The 27812-nt window shown below is 40.1% G+C and overlaps 1 protein-coding gene across 11 annotated transcripts in view; it reads left to right on the top strand.

The window, feature by feature from the left end:
• The window catches only part of TNIK (TRAF2 and NCK interacting kinase), a 398989-nt gene that overhangs the window by 69222 nt on the left and 301955 nt on the right, over positions 1 to 27812 (top strand). For all 11 annotated transcript variants that reach the window (XM_016940186.4, XM_016940185.4, XM_063806396.1 and 8 more), the window contains exon 2: positions 21803 to 21868. In XM_016940186.4, the coding sequence (XP_016795675.1) occupies positions 21803 to 21868 (66 nt within the window). The remainder of the gene's footprint in view (positions 1 to 21802; positions 21869 to 27812) is intronic.

Below are 27812 nucleotides of genomic sequence, written 5' to 3'. Positions count from 1 at the left end.
AGGTGATTTATGTGAGATAAATGCATCTCACATATTACAAGTGGTAGATGCATCCTCTGGGAAGACGTTAATTAGTACTGGAAAAGTGCCTCAACTTATTCTCAGATCACTCAGGCAAGTCACAGCTCAGCATTTGTTTATTCTGTTATGAAATGGAGGTGAATATACACTTGCCCAGCTTGTGGTGAAGGAGCGTTGAAGGGTCAACTAAGATTCTAGATATTAGAGTCCTTTCAGATGATCAGTGTTTGGGCTCCCTTTCCTATAAATCACACATGCACAAAGCATAGTATCTAGTTTTAGCAGGTTCACAACATCCGTGGGCACAGGTTAAGAACTGCTGGATAAAATACAGCTCCAGCCCAAGAGCAGAATAAGCCAGCACAGTTATCTCATGAAGGATAGGTGTGAGGTTAATATGCACCCTCTCTGCCAGTCAGAGAAGCAGCTTGATGGCCTTGAACTTTCAGCTGAAAGCTAATGTACCAAGAGGTGAGATCACCAACATCACCCAGCATCATGTTCTTCCTCTGGAGGCAAATGCCAAGTGCAGCATGGCAGTTATTCAGCAGCTTCTGTGAACCTAACCAAGGCATTTAGTTCCATTAATTGAGTGGCTGTGTGGGAGACCCTGTGAAATAGGGGCTTTTCATAGGCATTTGCAATTTGTAAACAATTGCTCAGTCCATGAGGGAATGACGGTGAGAACGAAAGGCCTTAAAAAGAGATCGAAGGTGGTTACTGCAACCAGAGGTACAAAAAGAGGCTGTAACCTTGCATCGTTATTATTTATTTTCTACTTTTAGTCCTACTTGTGCTGCATTCAAACACGGTGTGGCAGTAATTAACACTGAGTGAAGGTTTGACAGTTGGGTGGCATTTTAATAGCTAAACGAAAGTACCGAGAGTAATTACCCGGGATCTCTTCCATATGGCTGATCATGCACTTGCACTTTTGGGCAGAAAGAGGCACCTCACTCACTAGGCTTTGCTCCCCTTTGGTAAATTCGTGCCACAAAGGCTCAGAGGTCTCCTCACATGTTCCCTGAAAATCAAATGTGCTGATAATGGCTTGGCAACGGAAGGTGCATGAGAACCTTAATTACTTTGGTAGTCAGGACCACCTTGTCACACAGCTCCAGAGGAACCAATCAAGATGTATTTGCATCATGTTGTATTGTATATGAAGGGTGCCTCTTGGGGTTGTGTGCAGAGGCACATCAGGTTGCCAGCCTCAAAATAGATGTAATGGGTTGGCAGAAACAAGGGGCTTCTCCAGGGAAAGGTTGTCAGGGAATTTGTTGTAAAGTTTCAGTAATGAATGGCTTTTATGTCTTGATGCTCTCTGCTTCACTATGTGGCTGTCATATTGCCATTTCATTGGAAACCCTGATCAATCCCCTGAGTACATGCTGGTAGGAGTACCCCTGTGGGCTGGCTGCACTTCAATTTTAACACAAGCATTGGCAAATGGAGGACATTATCTTCCTAAAAGAATCTTCTGTGGCCACATACATGGCACAGAACAGGCTACTCTATGTTCCGTTAAATGATTCATAGATCCCAGTGATGGGTTTAATGGGCATGTAACATCTGTCCATTAAGATTATGCCCTCCCAGGCGCTCCAAAGTTTCCATAGCAAGTGCTCTCCAAATGTTGGTACCTCGTGGTGTCTGCTTCTTGAGACTGGGGTCTTGACTTTTTATTCGTAGATCCTTAGTGTACAGTACAGAACTGGCATAGAGCAGGCACTCGGAAAATATTTTTGGGAATTACTAATGTGCAATTGAAAAATCTGTCTATGGTTGCTGACACAGACTTGGTGAAATGAGCTTTTTGTATCAAAATTTTCTAAGTAATAGTGTTAGCCAGCACCAACGGACACAGTTTCTGGTACTTCCATTGCAGAAGTCACACTCCCATTATTTTCTGGGCAGTAGGAAAAAAGATGGCATTTTTGAGGACCTAATAAGTACCAGGTGGTTGTGCTAGATCCCTTGTGAACAGATTGGAGATTGGGCAAATCCTGACTTTAATCACTTATTTGTTGTTTTGGGGCCTCAGGTTTCTCTTCTATAAAATTAAAATACTAATGTCCACCTTAGAGAGTTCATGTCAGGATTACAGAAAATGCATGTAAGTGCTTAGCACATAGTAAGTATACAAGAAATGAACACCGCTATTAATCAACTCCTTCGTGTAACACTGAGAACTTACTGTCAGTTTTGATACTGTTAAAAAACTAGAGATACCAATAAAATTCAAAAACTGTATATACTTCAAGTAGCTTGCAGTCTAGAGGTGGAGTTAGACACTTAAACACATAGTTACAATACATGGCAAGTGCTATAGTCAAATACTGTGAGAACACAAAGGAGAAGCAACTAAGCTCTGCTGGGGAGGAGGAAATGGGATTTAGGAAGGGCTTTGTGTACACGATGCTTACTCTGATTTGAAGGTGGAAATCAGTTTTTTAAGGAAGTTGTTTGTGAACAGACTAACTGAAAGCAGTTGAAGTAGAACACAAAGGTAGTGTGTGTGTAAGGATGCCTATGTGTGTGCTGAAGCAGTAGGGAAGAAGTCACCCTTTGTGGGAGACACAGTTCATCCCCAAGACATTAGGAAACTCAACAAAGTAACATAGATTGCTCAGTCACATAGCTAATGCGTGGCAGGACCTGAATTTTAAACTGAAATGATTTCTACAATGGCCAGTGCTCTTTGCATCTTTTTATACCTAATTTTAAAAATATGTAAGTTACTACATTTTAAAGTGTTCTTTGTATTACTTCTTAGAGACCCCTAACCTTTTCAGAAGAGTATCTCTATTCAATAATGTGTGTCAATGGGAAGTTGTTATGTGTTATAAAAATAAGATTCTAAGCCAGGCCTTTCTGTGGTGGTTGTTGGACATCTCTGCCCAGAGGAAATTGATTAGGAGGGATAAGATGGCACTAGAACTGGAAGCTGAGGGCAGTCATGCCAGCTCTGGCCCAGGCCAGTCTTTGTATTGAGTACTTTAGGATATATGGAAAACACCAAAATACATACAGGCTGTTTAATTATTTTGTATCACTCCTGGAGATGGTTAAGTCAAATAAACACATTAAATAGTCAATTAGTTCACTGGCAGCAATCTTTCTTTGGAAAGATCTGCTCCCCCCCGTCCCCTCCCCCCACACTCCTTGCTCACCTATATTTTTCTGATAGTACAGTCATTATTTCAGTTCTGTTGGAGTCCAAGTTCTGAACCACTAGGCCATTTTAACTGCAAATTTCTCCTGAGAACATACAATCACTCTATCCCCACCTGTAAGATACCGCAAAGGGGAGAACTAATGTTTCCTGGCCAGTGCTAATTAGAAACTTCATATGCCTCACTCCTAGTGGTTTGAAATTCATAGTCCTACAGGTGGCTTTGATTTAAGCCAAATAGTTCTGTTCAAGAGAGAAAGATTAGTGTAATGACGCAGATTTTTCACTTCAATTGTTGTCATTATTCTTAATTCATTATTTGACTTAATAATCAGCTGCACAAAATCCATCTCTTCCTAAAAATATCCCCAGACACATACTCCTTAAGTTTCTTATCTCATAAAAGCATTTGAGTATAGTGACTGAGAAGGGCACATGAGAGGGATTTTGAAAGAACTATCCCTAGAAAGATTTGAAACAAAATGTGGAAGATGTAAGAGCCGATGTCAGGTTTTGGAGATGTGGCTGTAGGCTTGCTTTAGTTACACACACTGGCAAACACTGGTATCTCAATGTAGGAGACACTCTATCTACTAGCATTATATAGTTAGCATTGCACTATAGTATGGTTAATGACTGAGTGGAATTCAGTAATTAAGAGTGAGAATTTCTGCATTAATAAAAGACACTTACCTCTACTGCCTCTCAAGTAGGCCTTCATTTCTGAACTTTGAACCACTCCTAGAACAGGGAACTGATAGTTTAATTGTTGGGTTGCTTATGTCTGTTTCCTCATTCTTCTAAATTGAAGCTGCCCTCTTAATGATTAAATTATTTTTTCAAACTTTTAAATTGTAAAATATGTACTGAAAAGTGCACAAAGCAAACATGCTCAGCTTATTTAATTAGCACCAGTGTGACCATCTCTCTATTTAAGAAATAGAATTGCTCTATTATTTGCCTCACAGAAAAACCTCCCTAATCCAGAGACCTGGGAGGAGCAGGGACATTTTATATTGCTGAAAGGTAAGACAATAATAATTTTTGAAGAATCTTATTCCCTTTTAGGTTTAGACAATAACTGAGAAACCCTGGAGTGGCAAAGTTTTTCAACAGAGGTCCTGGAACACCAGCTTTAGTAGAGAGCACTGGCTTTGATAGAGATGTCTAATTGTAATTAGCAAGTGACTGGATGTGAATGATACTTGACTGAAGATTTTTAAAAATGAGATTTCCTTTTTTATGTTATTACTTTTCTTGAAATCTATTCTATATGGACAATAGACAATTAAACTTCCATTCAGCTCTAATTTCAGTAATTGCAAATTCTGAATGAGTAGAGGTGAAATAAGAAGCATTTATTGTGTTTGAAAATTAGGGCTATAAATGGTATAGGTGAACAATACACTTCTGAATGTCTTTATCAAAACATCCCTGTGGGTAAAGAAGAGGAAACTGGAAACCCTAGAGATTCTGGTCGACTGACTGAGAAACCTCCACTGCAAACCAGAAATTTGTTAGCATCTTTGTGTTTTATTTTTAAACTTGATACAAACTTATTCATGCTTAATTTAACATATTAAAAAACACCACCAACACCAAAGTTTTTATGGAAAATAGGCTTTCCAAAAAGATATGCCGTGGTTGAATGCAGCTTCACAGATTCTCTGGGACCCAGCTGGTACTCTCAGAAGAAGGTATATTTAATGATGTGAAGATACATGTATTCATCTCTCTCAGAGTTATTTATTTATTTCACAAGAAAAAGTAAACAACAACTTATAAATATTTTCTTGTTGTTGATCTTGGTAAAATTATTTACTTAACCAGCATTTATGAAGGTCCCCCTGTAGCCTAGGTACAGTGCATGTAGCTAAAGATACTAACATGAATGGAGCCCAGCTTCAGCTTTGGAAGGAGCAGGAGCATAGCTGAGTGGGGAATATGGATGTAAACAAGTTATTACATCAGAGTCATTTATGTATTTGTTCATTTGCCTGGGAGAAGTGAGGCCTCAAACAGCATTTTGTTCAAAAAAATGAATGGCTTATATTCTTTATCGCATGCATGTCTGCCATTTTGTCATAGCCATGTGTGTTCAATACTTGAAATCCATTTGCCTTATGAAATGCTTATGGAATCATGATTTCTAGAAATAATTTGAAGTTTGCTGAATGCATATGCTGTCCTATAAGTGATAGGATTGTTTTATCATTTCTGACAGAAATGATACCTGCAATTAACATGTGTTCTTTTAAAATAATACTATTAACAAAGCAAGTTTATCCCCTCTACTGATATCTCTGTCTGTGTACCTAAATCCTGCAGGTATTTTAAAGTCTAGCTTGGTGCCCACCTTTTCCATTCAGCGCCGCTTGACTGTGTCAGTTTGTATCGATTTCCTGCCTGTCTGAACTCTCTTTACATTTATGTTATGTTCTGCCTGTCTGACTTGTTAGAGCAGAGATCCCAAACTCCATCCTTTCTCCTTTCTTGAGCAGGGTTCTTGAGAAATGGATGATGGAGGTTCCTCCAGCAAATGTTTCCTCTGTGTTCCTCATCAGAGTGGCTGCCACACACCTCCGTCTAGCCTCAGGCCTCTGCCCTGACAGTCGTGAGACTCCCTTCTGGTTTCTCTCTTAACCCCTAGGCTGAGAGGGCCCCAGGTTTGCTGTGAATTCCTTTTCTTCTAGGGCCCAGCTGGTGTCCCCTCCCACTCCTATCCCAGTATTTTCAAAGCAGTAGATACCTCAGTCATCAGCCCACTGAGAAGGCAGAGCTACTTGTCCCCTTTGGCTCACTCTTCATTCTTTCCACTAAAACTCCATCCTCAAACCAGTGGCCTTAATGTACCGTTTTGACCTCCGTGTGCCCTTCATGTTTGGCCACCTTTGAGTGTGAGCTCAGTTTGTGATGGGTATGTTGTATTTTAGTGTTACTTGATAAACACTGACTTAATCATTTCTTTGTATTTGGCAAAATTCCTTCATTCTCTTTAGCTCATTTTAACTTTAGAATAACTTTAGTTCAACTCTGAGAGGCAAGCAGGCTGCCTTTATTCTTATTTCTACTTGATAGGAAAAGACACCAAAGGCTAAAAAATCTTAGTGGCCTTGTTCAATGTCAGAAAAATTATAAACGATGAAGTCATTTTTCAGTCATGTGCTCTTCTAAAACACAGTTCTTTTGCTTCTCTTCATTTATATTTCATGTATTTTAATCTATTTTTACTAACTGACATGTCACTTGAGGGCCAGCTCATGCCATAAATATCTGAATCCTTTAAAACACCAAACAGTTCAACTTAACCAAACATTTATTGGATATAAAGTGTAGTCGTTTCCTCATTTAGTGAGAGTCTTTATGTATTAGACTCCCCGTTGGATGTTTTCTATAAGTTTCCCCTCATTCTCATCATATCTCTGCTGGGTAGATTTTATCAATACTTTGGTACCATTAATATGCATTGGGATAACTTGGGAATCTTATTAAAATGTTAATCCTGATGCAGTAGGTCTGGGCAGGGCCCAGATTTCTGCATTTGTAACAAGGTTCCCAGATGAGTTGGATGGTCATGGGTGCAGTCTGAGTAGCATGCTGTTTATAGGTGAAGAGACTTTGGCTCTAAGAGATTAAGTGATTTTTCAAAGATAACACAACTGGAAGTGGTAAAGCCTTATTCAAATGCTGATCTTGCTCCCTGGAGAGTTGCCTTCCAAGTGCAGTAAGACAGATACATTCAAAGCGATCTTTGGAATGTACTTTAATGTGGAATTTACTCTAATGGAGTGTAATGGGAGGACCTTAGGTAGGAACTATGATTTGAATCTGATCTCAAAAGACTGGTAAGGCATTGACTGACAAAGATGGGACCAAAGGACTTTTTGGATAGCAAGAACAAAAACGGAACAAGGACACAGAATGCGGGAGTGTACAGAACATCTTCTGGGAATGGTGAGCTGGAGGCTGTAGCTGATGCCTGGGGAGAGGTGTGCTGTAGCTTTAAAGGGAGGCTGAGGTTGGATGGGAGAGCAGAGTAGACTGGGGAACCACTGGGAGATTTGGAGGAGAGTGTCTGTGATAGCACATTGTAGGTGCTCAGGAAATGTGCACTGGTTGATTGAATGTAATCTAGTTTTCAGTCATCTGTTGCCCATGTTGCACCACTGAGATCTCCACAGAATTCTGTGGCCTGGCTAAAAGGCCACAGAATTACCCCAAGATGACCTTTACTGTTGTTTATATAGAGCTTTCTTAATAGTCTCTTTGCCTTTGGCAATATAGGTCATATTACTTTTTCCTCCCTTTCCAAATTTTTTTTTTTGGCTAAGAAAATGCTGCTTTTGCACAGACCAATAATACACATTCTTCTTAAAAGAAGCATTGTTCCTTCAGTAGCAACTTGTAATGGGAAAAGTGGAACAAAGACAAAATGCAATTCTGGTCTGAATGGAGACCAGTTTTTCTTTGTGTGAATAACCAGCATTCCAGTCAGGTTGCCACAGTGATGCTGAGATGATAACTGTTCATGCCAGCAGTCAGAGAATGTTGCCCAATTAGTTATTCTCAGCTGCTAGGTTACCTTGACAGTGGCTCAAAAAGCAGGTTTTGAGTTCAAAGGCACTCAAAAAAGAGCAGTCGAGGACTTGCAATTCTGTTGCCCTCAGTGGGGTGCAGAGACTACAAGCTCCAGCATGCTCTGGTTTAGGCCATGTAGGTGTAGTCAGCCTTGTGAACGTAGGCACCTTGTAAAAATTCTGGTCTTTCCTTGCCCCCTGTATCATCAGCCAGCTTTGGAAGGGATTTTACTGTTTCTGGGAGCTGCCTTCAGATGTTGCACATGGGAGACAGTGAGGAGAATGTATGTTTTGGCATTGGAGGCTCTTGTAGCCTCGCTTTTTTTTTTCTTGTGAGCAATCTACTTCACAGGATTGATGCAGAGATGAAATAAAATAACCTTTGCAAAATACCCTGCATAATGTCTGGGGCATGGGGAGACATTCAGTGTGAAGCAGTTCTCAAATATTGTTTCAAAAGTTACAAAGCATTATACAATATGATTATTATTATCATCAGTTTTTGGTCTTTTCTATTCTTTCAGTCAGAGTAGAGTAGAGTAGGATAGGATATGGTAATGAACACTCTTAGAGGCTTTATATAACTAAAGTTATTTCTCGACCATGCCACATGCCTAGAGTGGGTCAGTAGAGGACTCTATTCATCAGCTATCCAAGTACCAGACTAATGGAGGCATCATGTCCACATATGCTTCCACAGTCATCACAATGATTTGAACTGTCAGTCACATATTCCATCTGGAAGTGGAACATCACTTCCATGCACACTTTATTAGCCAAAGTAAATCATGTGGCCCCAGCCAGCTTCAAGAGGGGTAGGGAAATGCCATCCTATAACATGCCAGCAGGAGGAGAAATAGAACATTTATTCAGGCCGGGCATGGTGGCTCATGCCTATAATCCCAGCACTTTGGGAGGCTGAGGCGAGGGGATTACCTCAGGTCAGGAGTTTGAGACCAGCCTGGCCAACATGGTGAAACACTGTCTCTCCTAAAAATACAGAAATTAGCTGAGCATGGTGGCATACGCCTGTAATCCTAGCTACTTCGGAGGCTGAGGCAGAAGAATTGCTTGAGCCCAGGAGACGGAGGTTGCAGTGAGCTGAGATCATGACACTGCCCTCCAGCCTGGCTGACAGAGCGAGACTGTCTCAAAAAAAAAAAAAAAAAAAAAAAAAGATTTATTCAACAACCATAGAGACTGCCACCTCTGCCAAAGAGCAAAAGGCTAATGGAGAAGAGTACTTTAAAGAAGGAATGTTAGTTAAACATAAATGAATAAAAATATCTGAACAGTAAACTTCAAAGTAAATCAATTAGATTTCAGCTGCTTCAAACAGAAAACTCAAAATATTAGTGGGTTAAGGAAGATAGAAGTTTGTTTCTCTTTCAAGATAAAGAAGTTCAGACATAGGCAGCTTAGTGGTAGCGTGGTGGTTCCATGATCATCAAAACCATAGGATCATTTTATTGTTCCGCTATAACAATCTTAGCATAAGGCTTCCATTCTTAAATTCACCTCAGGATCAGAAATGGCTGTAGTGTTCTAGCCATTACATCTGCATTCCAGGCAGCAGGAAGGAGGAGGGAGGAAGACAGAAGAACCCTTCTCCCAGCTAAGTCAGCTCCATTTGGGCAGCCCTTCTGAATGCCCCACACAGTAATTCTGCTTACATACCATTGGCCAGAATTTAGTCATGTATTCATTCCTAGCTTCAGTGGGACAAGGGCATGTAGATTTTGAGCTGGGTGCATTTCCTCCCAAACAAAATTGGAATTTTTGTTAAGGAGCAAGGGGAGAATGAATATTGGGTGGCATTGATCCATCTCTGTTACAGTAACTTAAGATGCAAGCTTTAGTTAAGTAGGAATGACAGAGAAAAGATTGCTCTATACACTATCATTTTCCATTCTATGCTCTGCAGAATATCAGTGCTTAGAGGAGATACAAAGCTTCCTTAAGGAGTGTTCTGTGGCCAGACAAGTTAGGAAAATATGAAAAGCTTTGTCCTGTCTTGGAGATTCACAGGGTACATTAACACATTAAAAGCTTTGAGAGGCCTTGCAGTAAAGAAACCCCTAACCTGCTAATCTTTTTAACCTAGTGTTCCCAAACTTATTTGACAGTGGAAATTCAATACCCATGGAAATCTGGAGGGACAAAAGGACTGGCTTTAGCTTCTTGAGTCTGCCAAAAAGCTTTTAGATCCTTGAACAGATGGTATAAAGCCCCCGTTCCAAAATATTATCTGCCTTGCAAAACTAATAAGCAAGCAAACAAACTTGTATGTCCTTCATGGTGGCCTAGCCATAGAGATAAAAGCTTGAAAAAAAAAATAGATGCAAATGAAGCCCTGTTATTGACATCTGTATGAGATTTATAAGAGTTGGTATTGGTCAGCCATCTGTACCATTACTGGTGACACCAAGTGATGGACTAAGATTGGTTTGTACCTCTGCCAGATGACAGGCCCCTGCTCCAGGTAGCTATTGTTGGGCTCCTGGCTGTTCCTACATGGCTCTGAGCCATCTCACCCTTCTCTGGAAATGGGAGAGTAACAGATGATCAAATCAACCAGCCAATATTTCCCTACTCATAGAAAAGTCCTGGGCCCTTGGCCGAAAGGTATTAACCCTGCCCCTTTCAGTGTGCACAACTCTTGCCCTCATCAGAGGTTCCCTCTGCAAAGGGGCAAAGAAGGAAGCTCCCTGTATTGTGAAGAGGGGTGGGGACAGGTAGGCAGCTGGTAAAGGGGGCCTCATACTCCTATTAGACTTAGAATAGGGTTAGTTCCCTTTTACCTTAAAGTTTCACCTCTGCCTGTAATCAACTTCATGGTTGCTTTTAGGTGTAGGAAGAACAGTTGAAAATTCTTTCAAGCAAATAACGTGTCATTGGTCTGTTGTAAGCAGGTGGTAAGTGAGTATCTCTGGGGGAATGGTCCTGTTAAGGCTCTTCTTCCAAAACAGAACCTTGAATTGTTTCCTAATCTTTCTTTCTTAATTATTTAGGTAACCAGCTCTTGTCTTTAAATCCATCTCCTGCAGTTGCTATCTTTTTCTTCATCTAAGTGTCTTCAAAAAGGCAAAAGGCCAAAATATTTGCTAGTCTGGTTCCCATCATTTCCACCTCGTTTTGCTGGAAATACTGGAAAGTTACCCTGTCCTGACAGGTCTGGAAGGATCCCATGTTTGCAAATCTTTGTAAACTGTATGATACATTTTCCCAAACAGCTGTATAATCTCTGCAACAACCTGATGATGGGAGGGAAGGGACCAGGTTGAGCAGGGGCGGGGGTTGGGGGTGGTCATGTGCATATTGACCTTTAAAGCAACTTGCGTGTGTGTGTGTGTGTGTGTGTGTGTGTGTGTGTGTGTGTTTTGACCAAGTTTCGCTTTTGTCGCTCAGGCTGGAGTGCAGTGGCGTGATCTCAGCTCACTGCAACCTCCACCTCCCTGGTTCAAGCGATTCTGCTGCCTCAGCCTCCTGAGTAGCTGGGATTATAGGCGTGTACCACCACGCCCAGCTAATTTTTGTATTTTTAGTAGAAATGGGGTTTCACCATGTTGGTCAGGCTGATCTCGAACTCCTGACCTCGTGATCTGCCCGCCTCAGCCCCCCAAAGTGCTGGGATTACAGGCATAAGCCACTGTGCCCGGCCTGCATGTATGCTTTTTAAAAGACTTTTTTAGAAGAGCTGAGAAAAATTACAGGAGGTGATGGAGAGAGCTATCCTTGTCCAATATCTGTCTTGTGGCTTAGTACCCTGAAGAGTTTTCTTAACTTGCCTTATGGAGTTGGTGTGCCTTTCTCTGACTCTGAATGTGTTAGAAAACAGTCTCTGAACACACAGTTGGGGCTTGTGCATTCCTTGTGTGCACAAGCATGTCTGTAGTCGTGACTTGGGAATTTCAGGTCAAGAAGCGTGAGAAGGGCTGGCCAGTGAATCCCAGCAGCTGACAAAGGATTAAAATAGCTGTGCTATGCACCAAAATCAGAAAAAATATTCAAGTCAGTGTTACAAGAAGTCCTTGGATTGTTCTCTTTTTAGTTTTATATTCTTAGTTGTATATACTTATTTATGCAATGTAAGCTAGTAGACAATAATCAATGTATGTAGAATTATTTGTTTTCATCTGTAAGGAAATAATTTTGAACTGAGCTAACTGTGAGTATGAATATGCTAAGTCTGTGAACCTAGAAAAATATATTTTGAAAATATTATTTATCTTTTATGCTGATATATATGCATGTGACCTACTAAATGGACTGTCAAACTGGCCATGTGCACTGAATCTTCTTACATCATTTCTGGAAATGAATGAAATCGATTTCTTTCTTTTTTTTTTTTTTTGAGACGGAGTCTTGCTCTGTCGCCCGGGCTGGAGTGCAGTGGCGCGATCTCGGCTCACTGCAAGCTCCGCCTCCCGGGTTCACGCCATTCTCCTGCCTCAGCCTCCCGAGTAGCTGGGACTACAGGCGCCCGCTACCACGCCCGGCTAATTTTTTGTATTTTTAGTAGAGACGGGGTTTCACCGTGTTAGCCAGGATGGTCTCGATCTCCTGACCTCGTGATCCGCCCGCCTCGGCCTCCCAAAGTGCTGGGATTACAGGCGTGAGCCACCGCGCCCGGCCTGAAATCGATTTCTTAACCCAACTACCTAGATTTTGCAAAAGAACAGCAGGGCCTGCCCATCCTACCTACTGTCCCTGTTTCCTTCCTTTCCAGGCCCACTTTTTGAAAGGCAATGGGTGATTCCATCGGTTTACTAAAGGGTTAAATCGAACAGAGGGAAAAACTAGAAGTCAAAAGACATAGGTCTTCATTTAACTCTGCCACTAACTAGGATAAGACCTCAGATAAATCACCTAAACTATCTTGCTGGAGAAATCTATAATTGCATAAGTATATAGAGCCTGTCTGGGCCTCTCTTTGCTCTTCTGTAAAATGGGTAGAGATATTTTATTGATATGATTTCAGAAATCCTCACTGCAAATGTCACAGACCTTACCGCATTGTGGCTGTCGGTGGTAGAAGTGGTGATGTGAGGACTTGCTCCATCCAGATAATATTTATTGAATATCTCTGATGTCCCAGTCATGATCGAGGTATTGGAGATACTGCAGTGGACAAAACCAATAAAAGTTATTCATTCTTGGAGTAAAGAAATTATTCTTTCTCGAGTAAAGAATTTTTAGCGAACACTTTTTAAGCACTTACAATATGCTAGGTGTTGCTTTACACATTTTATATATATTAATTATTATATCAAGTAATCCAGCAAAGTGGGTACTACCATTATCAGTATTTTATAGTTGAAGAAACAGGCATAGAAAGATTAAATAACATGCCCAAAGTCATATGGCTTGAAAATGGTGAAGCTGGGATTCGATTCAGGCTTTTGGCTGTAGAGTCTGTGGTTTTCACTATTATGCTATACCGCCTCTCACTGTCAATTAATTGGTTAGCTTAAAGTAATTAGCATTCATCCTAGCTAATGGCAAAGTAGGAAAAAAAGAAACTAGCTTTAGATAGAAATCTGAGAGCCTGTTTGCTCTCCCTCTCTGGGGCTTCTGGCTCTGATAAGAGGCAGGGACACCAAGCAACCATGGTATAGACAACTTCTATGCTCCCAGCCATTTGGCTCATTGTGGTTGCCTGTCCTGAGGTCACTGCCCATTCTCTGGCTCTATTGTTAACCCACAAGGCCTTCAGCATCCCCGTAACCCCAGGTTAATTTCAGCATTGGCCATTTGTAGAGAAATGAGTAATAATGGACTTGGATTCAAAATACCTGGATTTGAATCCTGGCTCTACTATGAACCAATGTTGTCATCACCTTGGGAAACTTCTCTTAATACCACCAGCAAGAGCAGTATGTCTGTAGCCATTATTTATTAAGCACTGCCATGCATTGTGCTAAATGCTTTATATATGTTGTTTTGGATTCTCAGAACCATCTTCCATGACAGGTATTTTTACCTTTACTTTACAGTCTGGTCTTGGCTGCTGTCTCTACCACTTACTGTTTAATCTTGGGCAAGTCACTTAATTCCTTGACGCCTCAGTTTTATCATCTGAAAATTGGGGTTAGTAATACCTATTTCTCAGATTGCTATAAGGAAGAAATATGAAAATGTATGAAAAGCATTTAGGCTATGGCCTATCCCAACGACAACGATAATGCCTATTATAGCTTATTGTATAGCTTAAGGTTTTGCAGTGATTAATCCGAGGAGTGATGTTTCAAATCCAGTTCTAAAGGCCGACTTTGTGAGGACAGGCTGGAGCTGCAGGGTCTTGAGTGAAGCAGCTGAGCGGGGCAGGGTGATCTAAAGCAGTGTCACTGCTGGCTGCTGCACATTAGCAGGTGAAACTAAGCAGACTGCAAACCAAACAGGAGGTGAGGAGGCTCCAGTCTCCCTGTTCTGAGAGACGAAAGCCAAACTGGAAGCTACCAGTATCGAGGGTTAGTTCCTGGAGGTTTGGCTGTGACTGTGTTTTGATTCTGCCAGTAGCCAGCTGATCATTGAGGAGCTGGTATTAGTAAGAGGATACCAACACTAGCCAGGAACAGCTCTATTGGAGCAGTTTGTGTCCTGGAATCAGCCTACACTCAGGACAGCCCTTCCCAAAAGACGATGCTTGACACAGGGAGCTGGGGAGTTACCTAGAACCTTCATACGCAGGATGCGACATTGTAAAAATGCAGGCCAAAGGGCACTTTCCCAAATTACAGATGAAAAAAACTGGAATATGAGGGGTGAAATAACTCTAGTAAGGAGTGGAATCCAGACTTGAACCCTAATTGTTTTGGACCAGTCCTGTGATAGGTTTGCATAGTTTAATTTGTCCTACACTGATGATCAAGTAAGAAAAATCAACAATCAGTATTTTACCTACCTATAGCCATATCTCTCTCATCTATCTATCTATCTATCTATCTATCATCTATCTATCTATCATCTATCTATCTATCTGTATATATTTATGTTTTTTACTTGAATTATCTATTCCAGTTGAGATGACTTCTTTGGGCCAGCAGGTTAATGAAGATATGTTTCTGGGCTATATTCCAGATCTCCTGGATCAATACTCTTGGAGCACCTTTTCTCATATGCTGCTTGTCGTTATGATGATCTAATCACTGTGTACGTGTAGTAATTTGCTCATGTCTGCTTCCTTCCTTAGATTGGAAGCACCATGAAGCAGGGGCCATGTACCCCACTGCCTCTACCTTGGACAGTGTATAACACACAGTAGGTGGCGAGGGAGGGTGCCAGGTAGCAGTCAGGGATTAAATAAATCTTACTGTGTAAAGCAAGACCTTTGACTCTGCAAACCTCTACTGCTTTAGAAGAGGGGAAGTTAAAGTAAAAAATTACCTTTGAGGGAACTTGCCTGGCTGTGAGTGCAGCATAAACTAGAATCTGGGGGTTGTTGAGTCAGCACAGTTTCCTAATGCTGTACTTTCGAAGATGATGTTGAAAAGCCTGAAGCCTCAAGATAAGTGTGGAGAGTTCTCCTACTGTTCCTGTTTTCTTTGTTCTGTTTTGCTTTTGTAAGCATATGCTTGTCAGTTAGGGCTGAAACCAAACAAAACAGCTGCTAAATATGGTTCTAAAAGAAATAACATTTTGGTCTTCTTAAGGCCCGTAAGTTTAGAGTAAGCACAGTCGTTTGGCAGATGTCAATAGGGAATCCGGGGGTAGCAGTCATTCTGGGAGCACTATCAGCCATCCGTATTCTGTTGGGTGTATTTTACCCTGCCAGAGGACTGGTGGCCTCAAGTAAAAGATTCTGTCACAGAACGGCTGTGTCTTTAAGAGGCGTTTTGGAGGAGGGGTGTCTAGAGTCTGTGTAGGCCATCTGCTCATGATCCGTGTCAATTTCATTTTCAAAGAAGTGGGGAGGCATTGGAAAGAATATGTATCATCTTTTATGATGTGAAGGAAATAGTCATCCTAGTTACAGACTTAAGTTTGCCTTTTTCAATCTTTGGGATTTAGCCCAGTGGTGTTATTTAGTGTTCTTATAAATCCAGTATCATTCAGAGGACCTGGAGGAATTAAAGCATAACCTAGTGGCAGGGAATATCAAACCCTAGATCTTAAATCTCTCCTCTCTGCTGTGAAGCTGGGCTTGAGCCTGCCAATGCCATCTAAATTTCATCAGCTGAAAGAAAGAGTATTTATTTCAACATCCAAGGAACCCCCAAAACTTAATGCGCCTTCTCAATTGTCTAACTAATTTTTAAAGAGACATACATTTTGTCCATAAATACCTGACTCTGTTTGCTAAGCATGTGGTGGGTAATATTATTGGTTGAAAAGCAATAGGTTTTCCTTTACTGGCCAGATTAGTTTTATTGGCTTTTTTAGTTGAAAATCTATAAAATGCGGACTGAATTTTACTGTGGCATATTCTTTGTTTATTACATGAACTCATTTTCAAAGATGAAAAAGAAAAGGGAGGAAGAAAATGAATATTTATTAAAGTCCTATTACATATCAGGCCCCAAGCTAGTCTAGACACTCACAGTTCTCATTGTATCTCCCAAGGGAGGTAATCCTGTCCACATTTTAAAGATGAGGAAACTGAGGTTCAAAGCAGTTCTGAAACTGGCTCAAGGTTAGAGAGCTACCAGGTGGTAAACCAAGGGCTGGGGATTATGGTTCCATGAAGCTATGATATAGTGATTAGGAACTCAAGGTTTGGAGTCTGACCATCTGAGTCAACATCCTGGCTCTGCCGCTCATTAGTAGTGTGACCCTGACTAAGCATTTAATCCCTCCGTGCCTCCATTTCCTAATCTGTAAAACAAAGATAATGATAGCATCCACTTGATAAAGCTGTGATAAATGAGCTATTCATGAAAAATGCTTAGAATCGTTTCTGACACATAAGTCCTCATGAAATGTTCACTATTACTGTAATTTTTATTGTCATGACTAACCAAGTTTGCTTTTATCAGTACTGGCTGAAAAATTACATTTTCTTTCAAGGAATAGTCTGCCTTTTGATATGTAGTTATATTTCATTATGAAATAATGTAAACTACTCTACCTTAGAATTAAATTCTCTTCTCAGCCTCCCAGCAAAGGTTAAGATCTGAATAAAGGCATGTGTGGCCAACAGGGATTCTTGACTTTGGTAAATGTCAATGATTTGCTCTTTTCTCCTTGGTGTATGTAACTTTCTCCCATGCTGCTCATCCTGGCTTTAAGAGCAGCTAAGCAAACACAAGAGGGAGAATTAAGTGGATTTCTTATCTCTTAGCTTTCCTGTCTTTGTAACATGATTATTAGGTACAGCTTCCTCTCCTTGCTGCACATTCTGTTGGCCACATTCTGACAGCCTGTCTTCTCAATGCACGTGAGGCACAGTTTACTACAACAGGCTCTATGGATTTTATTTTTTTAAGCTGGGAATACTACAGGGGCTTTTACATGTGATAGCTTTGTCCATTTGGGATTGGGGTAAGGAGGATAGAGGGCACAGTGGTAAAACAACTTGTCTAGATTTAAAAGAAATGATGTAAGTTTGCTAGACCTTTGGCTCTACATTCTGATCCCATTTTTTGTGATTTGCACTATACATGTCTTGAAGAATTGGGAGTGGGACATCAACCTTATTCAGTAAATAGTTATATCTAGCAGTTATGTATTGGACAGCATGCTAAGTGCTGGAAATACCAAGATAAATATGTTACAGTGCTTGCTCTTGAGGCATTTGTAATTCATCAAGGGAGAGAAATGTAAGAGAGGCTAGCACTATGTGAAAATGGTTATCATAGAGCTGTGCACAACATATTGCGGCTGCAGAGAGAGAGAGGCAGTGACGCTGATTTGAGAAGGGCTTCAGAAAGGAGGCAGCAAGCTGGGCTTTCAAGGATAGGCTTGCCTCATAAAGAAAGCAGAAGGAATAATCTTGGCAGATGGGCAGTATGAGCCAAGAGCTGAGTGTGGTATGTTAGGGACATGAGGGACATGTGTTGGTTATAGCACAGAATGATGGAACACAAGGCTGGAAATCGAGGCCAGGCCTAAGAATGACATGACCTTGACTTTCAGTTTGAACCGTATCTTGTATTATTTTAAATCATGGAGTGTCATGATTAGAAATGTCTGTTTTAGAAAGATCAGTATGAAGAATAGCTTAGAAGGAAGAAAGAATTAACTAAAAGCAAATGGTCCCAGAAAAAGATGATGAAGCCTGTTGTGTGAATGGAGTGGAGTAGATGGATAGGGTGGACATTTGGAGATAAGATCATTGACACTTAGTGAACAAAATTAGGGGAGTGGTGGACAAGGGTGGAACCTTAGGAGAAGGTACCTAGAAGGTGTGAGCAGAAGAAATATTATAGAATCTGTGAGAGAGACTAAGAGGTATGATAGAAGATGGTGGAGGGGATATATTTTCAACAGGAGTAGTGATGCTCAGGAGTATAAATGCCTCAAAAGGGACAACTAGGACAGGACTGAGAAGTGACCACTATGTGTAAGAAATTGAGGTTCATGGTGACCTTTTGGGGAAATTACTTTAGAGGTACTCTAGAGTGGAGAAAACAGCTAAATGCTTATACTGTTCAAGCTGTATCACAATTCTACAAGGATGTAACTAATGATGAAATGCATCTGTGTGAAAGACTATTCACAAACACTCAGCTCTCCAGGCGCTTGGATTGGGGGAAAGAGAGAAGAGAGCCTAGGGTCAGTACTGAGGTGTCACTGAATAATACCTCTGACTTCCATATCTAGGGTTTCAAAGAGCCCCCTCCTTGCAAATACCATGACTCTTATGCTATTTTGCTTTGTTACTCTCAGGATACTGTAGACTGTAGATGCTTATAGACTTCTCTTTTGATTCCAGACTGGTTCTTATTTCTAGCCATGGTGCTTGTAGTGTATGTTGTGGTATGTCACACAGAGCTCAGTTCTCCACTGCTGAGGCACTCAGTTGTCCACCTGCTGGGAGTGTAGGTAGCTAGGGATGACGTTCATCTGAAAAATGTCCTCAGCTGAACAGTGTCAGTTCACCTAAGATTGTTACCTCTGGGACGGGTATTGGGGGGCAGCCCACATGCAGTGACTAGTCAATGGAGATGGGATGCAAAGGCCTGATGCTTCCAGGTAGGATAATTCTCCAGGGCTGTCCTAGCTCCAGCACTTCCATGGATCAGATGAAGTTTTTGTTACCACTACATTTCAGTTCAGCTCTTCTTTGGCTCAGTCCAGTTCTTCCTTTACTCCCCGGCAGGTGTTGATTCTGAGGCATACCCCAATAAACTCACACAGTATAAATCTCAGGGAGTCTCAGAGTTTATTCCTGGGGAACCCATCTGATATGATGATTCTTTCCAGTTTGGTTGCCTATGCAAGGCCAGTTGCCAGTAGAACTCTTTAGTTCCTCTGAACTTTGCTTCTGAGGCCCTTGGATGTGTCCAGCAAAAACCTTCTCCTAGCAGTTTGAACTAAAGGCTCAGCATTAAGCCTCCTTGGTTTTGATTGGTTGGGACATATACCCAAGAATAGATTATTCAAGGAGAGAAAAGAGCCTCACAAGTCAGCTGTCCAGATCTTCCTGAGACCTACCTACTAACCCCAGCTCTGAGAGGGGACCCTGAGGCGAGTGACCTTTGGATGTAGAAGCTGATTCCTGCTCTGCACCTGTTTGTGCTCCTGCCCTCATCTCACATCCCTGTTTGATTCCCAGGTTCCTTGAGGCAGCCACTCATCACTGTCCTGTATCTCTTCTCTTTCTGTTATTTTTTTTTTTAGTTAAGAAAAACGAATGTTGAAAACACAATTGAGCTATTTCAAGCAAATGTAGAACTTCTCTCCAAATATGTTGCAGAAACACCACCAAGCAAACAAACTACTGGGAAGCACAGCTTAGAAACAAACAGCAGCTGCCACCATTTATGGGCTTTTTTTTCTTTTCCTCATTTCTTTCTAATTCCATTTGTAATAAAACCTGCTGCTCTAATGGCCTAGTAGTTTAACCAACAAAATTTTTCTTCCCGATCCTGAGGCCTCCCAGGTGGCCTTGGTGGTGTCTTCTAACTATGGGGTGTTGGTCGACTCAGAGCTCTAAGTCCCTTAAGAGTGTTTTCCGGTTTTGTGGTTCTGTCTGGAACCACACCTCCCAGACCAGGTGGGGCATAACTGGAACTTCTGGACTTCTGGATTTTTCAGGCCATGAGCATGGAGTGTGGTTTCTTGCCCTTCTGGCTTTGTAAGAGCAGGTAATGTAGTGCTAACTCCAATCTTTCTCAGTGACTAAGTGCTTAATCTGTTGGGTGCTTTGTTTGCTTTTTGTTTTTGTTTTTATTTGTTCTCTGTGTGGAATCTTTGAAGGCACCTTCGCAGGGGCTTTTCTTGAGTTTGATTTACCACAGACTGGACTTTAAAGCATCCTGACTTGTCAGATCAAACTCATTTTTCCCTTTCCCCAGAATAGCAGATAAACTCATTTTCCCCTTCCCCCATTTAAATCCTGCTGGTGGTGTGGAATTTCTCAGCTTAAAAGTGATTACTATTAGGTGTTAATAGATTTCCGACTACTTGCAAGGCATTGTGCAAAGCCCACACTTATTCTTCACAAGAGCATGGCTAGGTAGATGTCATCCCTGCAGACCCAGACAATATGTTGCTTTCTCGGGGTCTCCTAGGATCACACAGCTGGTCAAGGCACAGCTGGTATTTAACCCAGGTCTGTCTGAATCTGAAGTTCAGGCTGTTCCCTGCCTACCTCTTAGCCACCCATTGTAATAATATATGGCATTGCTCTCATGTAAGTGTCCAGTAGAGACAGGCCAAAGGCGCAGACTATTTTTATTTGTTCCTAAGAATGTTTTTTTAAATTAAATGCCTAAAACTTAAAAAATAGGAGATCTCACATTAAATACAATGTTCAGTTTCTCTTGAAAAATCTTTAGACCTGGCAATATTGTGCTCATATGTTGACAAGACAACAAGTGGCTCCAGCTAAGTAAACTCCACCCCACCCCACCCTACCATACCATACCCTACCTCCCTCAAGGAGGCTTGGGTTGCCCAGTTTGCCACAGGCCCCAACTGGACCACTTTACTTGTTTATGTTACTGGCCTGGCCTCTGTAGACATTTAAGTTTGTGACTCCTAGATTTATGCCTTTAAAGAAGCAATTTCTGTCCAGTTAGGAATCAGTAAGGGGTGAAAGTCAATTTCTGCCTCTGAATAGAATTTTATAGGCTTTGATTTTTCTTTTCAACTTTTTGGGATAGTAATTCAGTTATAATAGCAGTAATTTTGGATATTTATTGAACACTGTAACATTTAGCTGACTCCTGGGGTTAGTGGACAACTGATTGGTGGTAAGAACTTGAATAATTCTCCAATTTAGTTTGCATTCTAAATCGTGCAGTTACTCAGCAGGTACTGCAGGAACTGGAGGCTATCCTCAAAAGTATATTTTGTAGAGGCAGTATTACAGAAGAGATGAATCCAAAGAAAAACTTTCTGAGAGAGGTAGTTAAGTTGACTCTATTTTCCCTTGGAAACTGTTGACTACCATAGGTAAGATTGCCCCACAATGCACGAACACCCTTCTTAGCTACCAGGGCTCACTCAACACAATGAACAGCTTGGATATTTCAAAGAGAAATACCCTGGAACATTAGAACCTTCTCAGGATGATGAGTCTTTCACTTTATCTTGCTGTAGCTCCTGCAAGTGTGTTTTTCCATTTAACAGTGAGAAATGTGTTACTTCTTTTTTATTATTTCACTTGAAAAAGCATCTCCTTTTGCCTGATTTAAACACATTTCATAGAAATGTAAAATGGAAAGAAAATAGAACTTGGCTAATTTCATAGCTGCAGCTGACTTAAATTTTAAAATTTTGATAGTATTAAATGTTAACACATGAGAGCCCCTGAAGCTAAAGTTGTTATTTATTTGCTTAATTTAAATAAGTATTTGCTTTTGATTAAGGCAATGCCTGGAATATTGTTTTGAATTTTTATTGTTTGTTTATTTTCTTTCAGGACCCCGCAGGGATCTTTGAATTGGTGGAACTTGTTGGAAATGGAACATACGGGCAAGTTTATAAGGTAAATACATTGAGTCTGAGAGTGGCTTATGTACGGTTTCAGTTCATGAATGACAAATTGCAGTGCTGTCTATACTGGCTCATAAATGGCTCCTAACAAATTTAAAATGAATTAATATACTTGTTGATTGACTCTCCATCTTTTAAAATATATCTGTGGTTATGTTGCTTAAACTGGATTCTGTGATTTGGGTATTTCCCTTCATTATATATTACTATGTTTGTATGTGACACATGAATTCTGATGGCACATATTTGAAGCTCTTCAAGCGTTCAGTTTCCTTTACTTAATCACTGCCAGAACTGGTTTTTGAAAGAGAAAAGAATACCCTCTACTTCAGAAATTTAAGCTATTAAACTATTACAGCTGGAAAAGTAGATGTGTTATTGGCCTAGGGCATGAATTAAACGAGTGGAGTGAACAGTGTTGGAAGAAAACTGGGTTACCTCACAAAGCAAAAGCTTAATAGCAGCGACAAATTTTAGGAAATAATTAAAAGTTAAACTTGAGTTGAGATTGAGCTGTGGAATAAGAAATCTTGCTTGCCTGTTTACTAATTTCTGCTTACAAATTCACTCAAAAAGTGTTTTTAAAAGGTATTTTCCCCAAGTATAATCTACGAAAAATGGTTGGTTGAAAATGTGAGTTGATTCCTTTTCTGATTGTCAAAAAAAAAGAAAGGGAACTGTTTTTGGACTAAAACTTTTGGGGTTTTATTGAATGAGCTATTGAAATGCCATCAAAACAAACCAACTGTTTCCTCATGATAATTTCTAGGGAAATATCCATCATTTTCCCTAGTGGCAGCAATATGGGATGGCATTTCCATTACAAATTATCTTGTGTTCTATTTTTAAAAATTCCTCCTGAGCCCTAAACTTCTCTCAGTTAATTAATTATAGAAATCATTCAGGTTGTAATATTTTCAATTCTGCAGAATGTCAAAAGTATTATTTATAGGGTATTCTCGAGATTCTAAGTGGATACACATTTATATGTTTATTTACGAGAGGTTTCCTTTGGTGTCCAGGGGAAAATTCTCCCTTGCAAGAAACGATTATTTCCTAAATTGTACACCTTTTACCATTAGACAGAATGTAGTCTACCCAACCTGCTCACTTGACGTTGATCCTGTCTGACACAGAAAGAAATGTGTCTCAGCAAAGGCTTTTAAATACTTTCAATGAAGATAATTAGGTTGGAAGATTTTGTTACTGCATTTTGAGAAACTGGATTGAACTTGTGAAGTAACTAATGAATTAAGCTCTGACTTAGGTACAAAATTAGTTCTGATTTGCTGTCAATATGAAGGAGCAACTCTGTAGCATGCTGTTGGTTTTATGGTGCCATTTCTTAGAGCCTTTCCGTTTCATTATGTTTCCCACCCATAGGATATACATTTGGGAGACATTTCACAGCTTGGTACACTAATTCAAGAGGTGAAACTCTGCACTCTTATAAGAGGAGATACCAAGAGATTCAATTAAGGATGAGAATATTTGGAAAATCCAGAATTATCCATAATTTCTTGTTATTTGAAAAAGGCAAGGAAACAAATGGCAAGAGGTCTCAGATCTTTTTAGAGAGGGAAGATATTTAGCAGCTAGGTTGTCAACATTATTATTCTAAAGGATTCCATTCTCTTGGTGGTTGATACAGTACTATGGCACCTTCCAAGTTTAAGGGAGATTCTGCAAAGAATGGTCATGGTGAATGCAGTGAACTTTGGGACAGGAGATTTGCTCTCTTTTACCAGCCCCATTGTTTTGTAGCCACCACAGCTTTTCTGTGTATTAGTCAAATGAGAATGTAGTTAGAAATGCTTCGGGGCCTGGCCAGGTGCAGGGGGCTCACGCCTGTAATCCCAGCACTTTGGGAGGCCAAGGCAGATGCATCATTTGAGCTCAGATTTCAAGACCAACCAGGCCAACATGATGCAACCCCGTCTCTACTAAAAGTACAAAAATTAGCCAGGTGGTAGTGGCATGCACCTGTAATCTCAGCTACTCGAGAGGCTGAGGCAGGAGAATCTCTTAAGCCTGGGAGGCAGAGGTTGTGGTGAGCCGATATCTTGCCACTGCACTCCAGTCTGGGCGAGAGAGTGGGACTCTGTCCCCTCCCCACCACCAAAAAAAATGCTATGGGGCCTTGTGTTGATTTACTTAAAGAATTATAACTCCCTACCTACCTATTTAAGGGTTTGGTTTCTAGGCAACCAGATGATGTTAGGTGGCACTGCTCATGAACAGACCCTTTGTTTCCTGAGGCCACTAATCCAGTCCTGCTGTCATTCTGAGTTCTAAAAGATTAAAGTTTAATAAAATAGCAAAATACGAGCAAAAAGATATGTGAGCCTAAGTAAATTACATTAAAAAGTGATTGCACTATAGATTATGCAACTTTTATGGAATATGTATGTTTCTAAAATACTGTAGGTATAAATAGAAATGTTATAGCTCTAGGAGGAGGTCCTTATACATAAAATCATATGATAAGTATTTTCTTTCTGTTAAATACTGTATTAGTCTGTTCTCCCGCTGCTATGAAGAAATACTTGAGACTGGGTAATTTATAAAGGAAAGAGGTTTAACTGACTCACAGTTCTGCATGGCTGAGGAGGCCTCAGGAAATTTACAATCATGGCAGAAGCCACCTCTTCACAGGGAGGCAGGAGAGAGAATCAGTGCCCAGTAAAGGGGGAAGCCTCTTATAAAACCATCAGATCTCATGAGAACTAACTCGCTATCATGAGAACAGGATGGGTGAAACCGCCTCCATGATTCAATTATCTCCACTTGGTCTCTCCCATGACACATGGGGATTATGGGAACTACAATTCAAGATGAAATTTGGTTGGGGACACAGCCAAACCATATCAAATGCTAAGCCTTTGATTTTAAAGTCTCTCTTTTGGTATTCCTGGTTTTCATAAAGTCAGGTATAATTTTATGAATAAGTATATGGACATAGCCTTTATGTTATGGAAAAATTTATTATGTTTCTTTTTTATAAGCTGCCCTAAGAGAGTCATAATATAATTTTGTTTACAGGTAGTTTTAAAGAAACATACTTAATATAATAAATAAAAAGTATATGTAGGTATTCAGAGAACACCTCTTGAAATGTATCTGCATGTGAGTCAGGTACATCTAGATATAGAAATATAAATATGTTATATAAAAGCCATTTAATAAGGTTTAGTTTTTCAAAGTTGCTTCTAGTCTTACTCCCAATTCTAGCTTCTTCCTGTTTTGGGCAAGGTTAGATTTGTTTATCTTTAGCATTTTAGTCCCAGGTAATCAAGTAGTGATTCAATGTCTGTTTTTTGCTTTATTTACCGAGGAGCATAGGTAAATAATAAAGAATAGTGATTCACTCTCAGGACTTTTAATGAGGAAACCATCTCCTTCTGTTCATGGCTGCATTAAAAAATAAACCAACAAAAGGCCACATACCCATTTACTAAAGGTCTTGGCTGTTTATTGGCATGCCATCTATTGGGAACCTAATGGAATCTGGACACATTTTTGTTAAAATAGAGTAATTCTTTTAATAAATTGAAATAATTGTTTAATGTTTACTGGTAAGATACCACTACAAATTAGCCACAGGTTTTAAATAAATGTTGGTTTTTCCTGTCTCCTAATTTGCCCTTTTGAATATAGATTGGTTATTACGGAAATGAAGACATATTTTATCCCAGGGTGATAATGTGAATTAGGAATATAAAGGATTCCTCAGTATTTCTCATATTTCTTTTCAATACTTCTTAAGGTTGTAAAGTGCAAAGTAGGGAAGCCATCGTGGTGGCTATTGTGCTTAAGAGAGAGAGATGCTGTGAGTGTGTATATTTCCAGCATGCTATAAGAGTCTTCATAGTCCTCATTCTGAGTTCTCCTCTGCCAGCTGGCTGTTCAGCCCATCCTTCATGACCTCCAGTCATGTAGAACTCATTACTTTTCTGTCAGTCCATTTTCCTGCAGTTCCTTTGAATGTTATCACATTGTGCTGAGATCCTGCCTTCCTAAAATGTTTACCATTTCAACCCCATTTCATACCTCTAGAGCTATTTAAAATTTAAAATTAAATATTCTTTCACAAGAATGTAGACCTTTTGGGCCGGGCGCGGTGGCTCACGCCTGTAATCCCAGCACTTTGGGAGGCTGAGGTGGGCAGATCACCTGAGGTCAGGGGTTCAAGACGAGCCTGACCAACGTGGAGAAACCCTGTCTCTACTAAAAATACAAAATTAGCTGGGCGTGGTGGCACATGCCTGTAATCCCAGCTACTCAGAAGGCTGACACAGGAAAATCACTTGAACCAGGGAGGCAGAGGTTCCGGTGAACTGAGATCGCACCATTGCACTCCAGCCTGGGCAAGTAGAGCGAAACTCTGTCTCAAAAAAAAAAAAAAAAAAAAAAAAAAAAAAAAAAAAAAAAAAAAAAAAAAAGAATGTAGTCCTTTTGTGTAGTCCTTTTGATATTTGAAGAAGATTTCTTCGTTCTTCCTCCAAACATATACTTACGTCTCCTGTTGTCCAGGCAATGTAGCCTCAGTTGCTTGATTCATTCTTATGGCATAGAGCTGAGGCCCTTCATTATCCCCACGAACTATTCTATCACTAAAAGTCGTGTTTTATGCTTGTAAATAGTTTTATATTCCATAAAACCTTTTGAATATATTATTTAATTTCTATATTAGAATGAGCACCTTGTTCTCACTTCAGGGTCTTTAAAGTCATAGTTCCTTCTACTTAGAACACTTTCCCCCAGCCCTCTCATGGCTGGCTCCTTCTCCTTCAGGTCTCAGCTCAAATGTTACCTTCTCAAGGAAGCCACTTTTCATCCCTGTGTCTATTACAGCTAGCCACTGCCTCTGCTTCCCTCTGCCATAGACTTTCTTTATTACATTAACCTGTTTTATTGTTTTTATGGTATTGCCACTCTCTGAATTATCTTACTTCCTTGTTTATGTCTGTATTTAGCAATTTAAATACATAAGTCAAGGGAAAATTAAGTCAGAGACCTAGTCTGTCTAGGCCATCACTATCCCTAGTCTGGCACACAGTAAATGTTGACACTTCTGGGGCCCAGAATTGAGCTATGTTTTCCTTGATAATTCTTTCTATATTTGTTCCCAGTTTTAAATTTTTTTTAGCATTTTCATAAAATGTTAATCTTTGTACTTTAGAAAAATATATTTGCACAAAAGCAATAAACAAAATCCTCTACCTATTTTTTTTTTTTTATAATGGGATGGGGATGTGGATCTTATGTTTAATGAATTACCAGTAGTCTGCAGAAGCAAGACTATGCTAGAAATTTACAAAATGAGGCAAAGCAATTTTCTGGGGTCTGGTCTCCTGGCAGAGGTCCTCAAACTTTAGTGTGTAAAATGAATATTTGGGAAAGGATTTAAAATGTAGATTTCCAGGCTCCAACTTCTGAAATTTTGATTCAGTGGGTCTGGGGTATCCTCTTTGAACATTTAATAAGTGTAAATGCTCATTCTGTTGTTAAAGGTCCTGGGACCGCACCTCCAGAAACTGCAAAAATGATTGTATGTTATCCTGTTATAGGTCACTTGAGTGAATGCTAATCCTATACTTTTTGTAATCATTTATTTTAGGATTTCCATGCTGACTCAAACTTACATAAACTGAGAAAAGCAAAAATCAAAGATCTTGCCCTGAGATGTGATACCCACCTGTTTTGGCTTATTCAAAGATTTGACTTTCAGTGTTTTTATTTGACATGTTTATGATTACAGTTTACAGCTGAGTAATTTAACTCAAGACCTGAGAATCAATATTGTCAAAACTGACCTTATATAGCAAAATCTCGGCCTGTTGGGTGGAGATTTTCTCAAATCTGTATATCACGATCTCTTCATTAACCTTCTGTTAAAATAAGATAAAACATTTCAATAGCAAGTTTATTAATAG

The sequence above is a fragment of the Pan troglodytes genome, chromosome 2, assembly GCF_028858775.2.
Source record: "Pan troglodytes isolate AG18354 chromosome 2, NHGRI_mPanTro3-v2.0_pri, whole genome shotgun sequence".
Taxonomy (NCBI): Eukaryota; Metazoa; Chordata; class Mammalia; order Primates; family Hominidae; genus Pan; species Pan troglodytes.
Note: the sequence above shows the minus strand (reverse complement) of the source record. Positions and strands in the feature narration are given on the sequence as shown.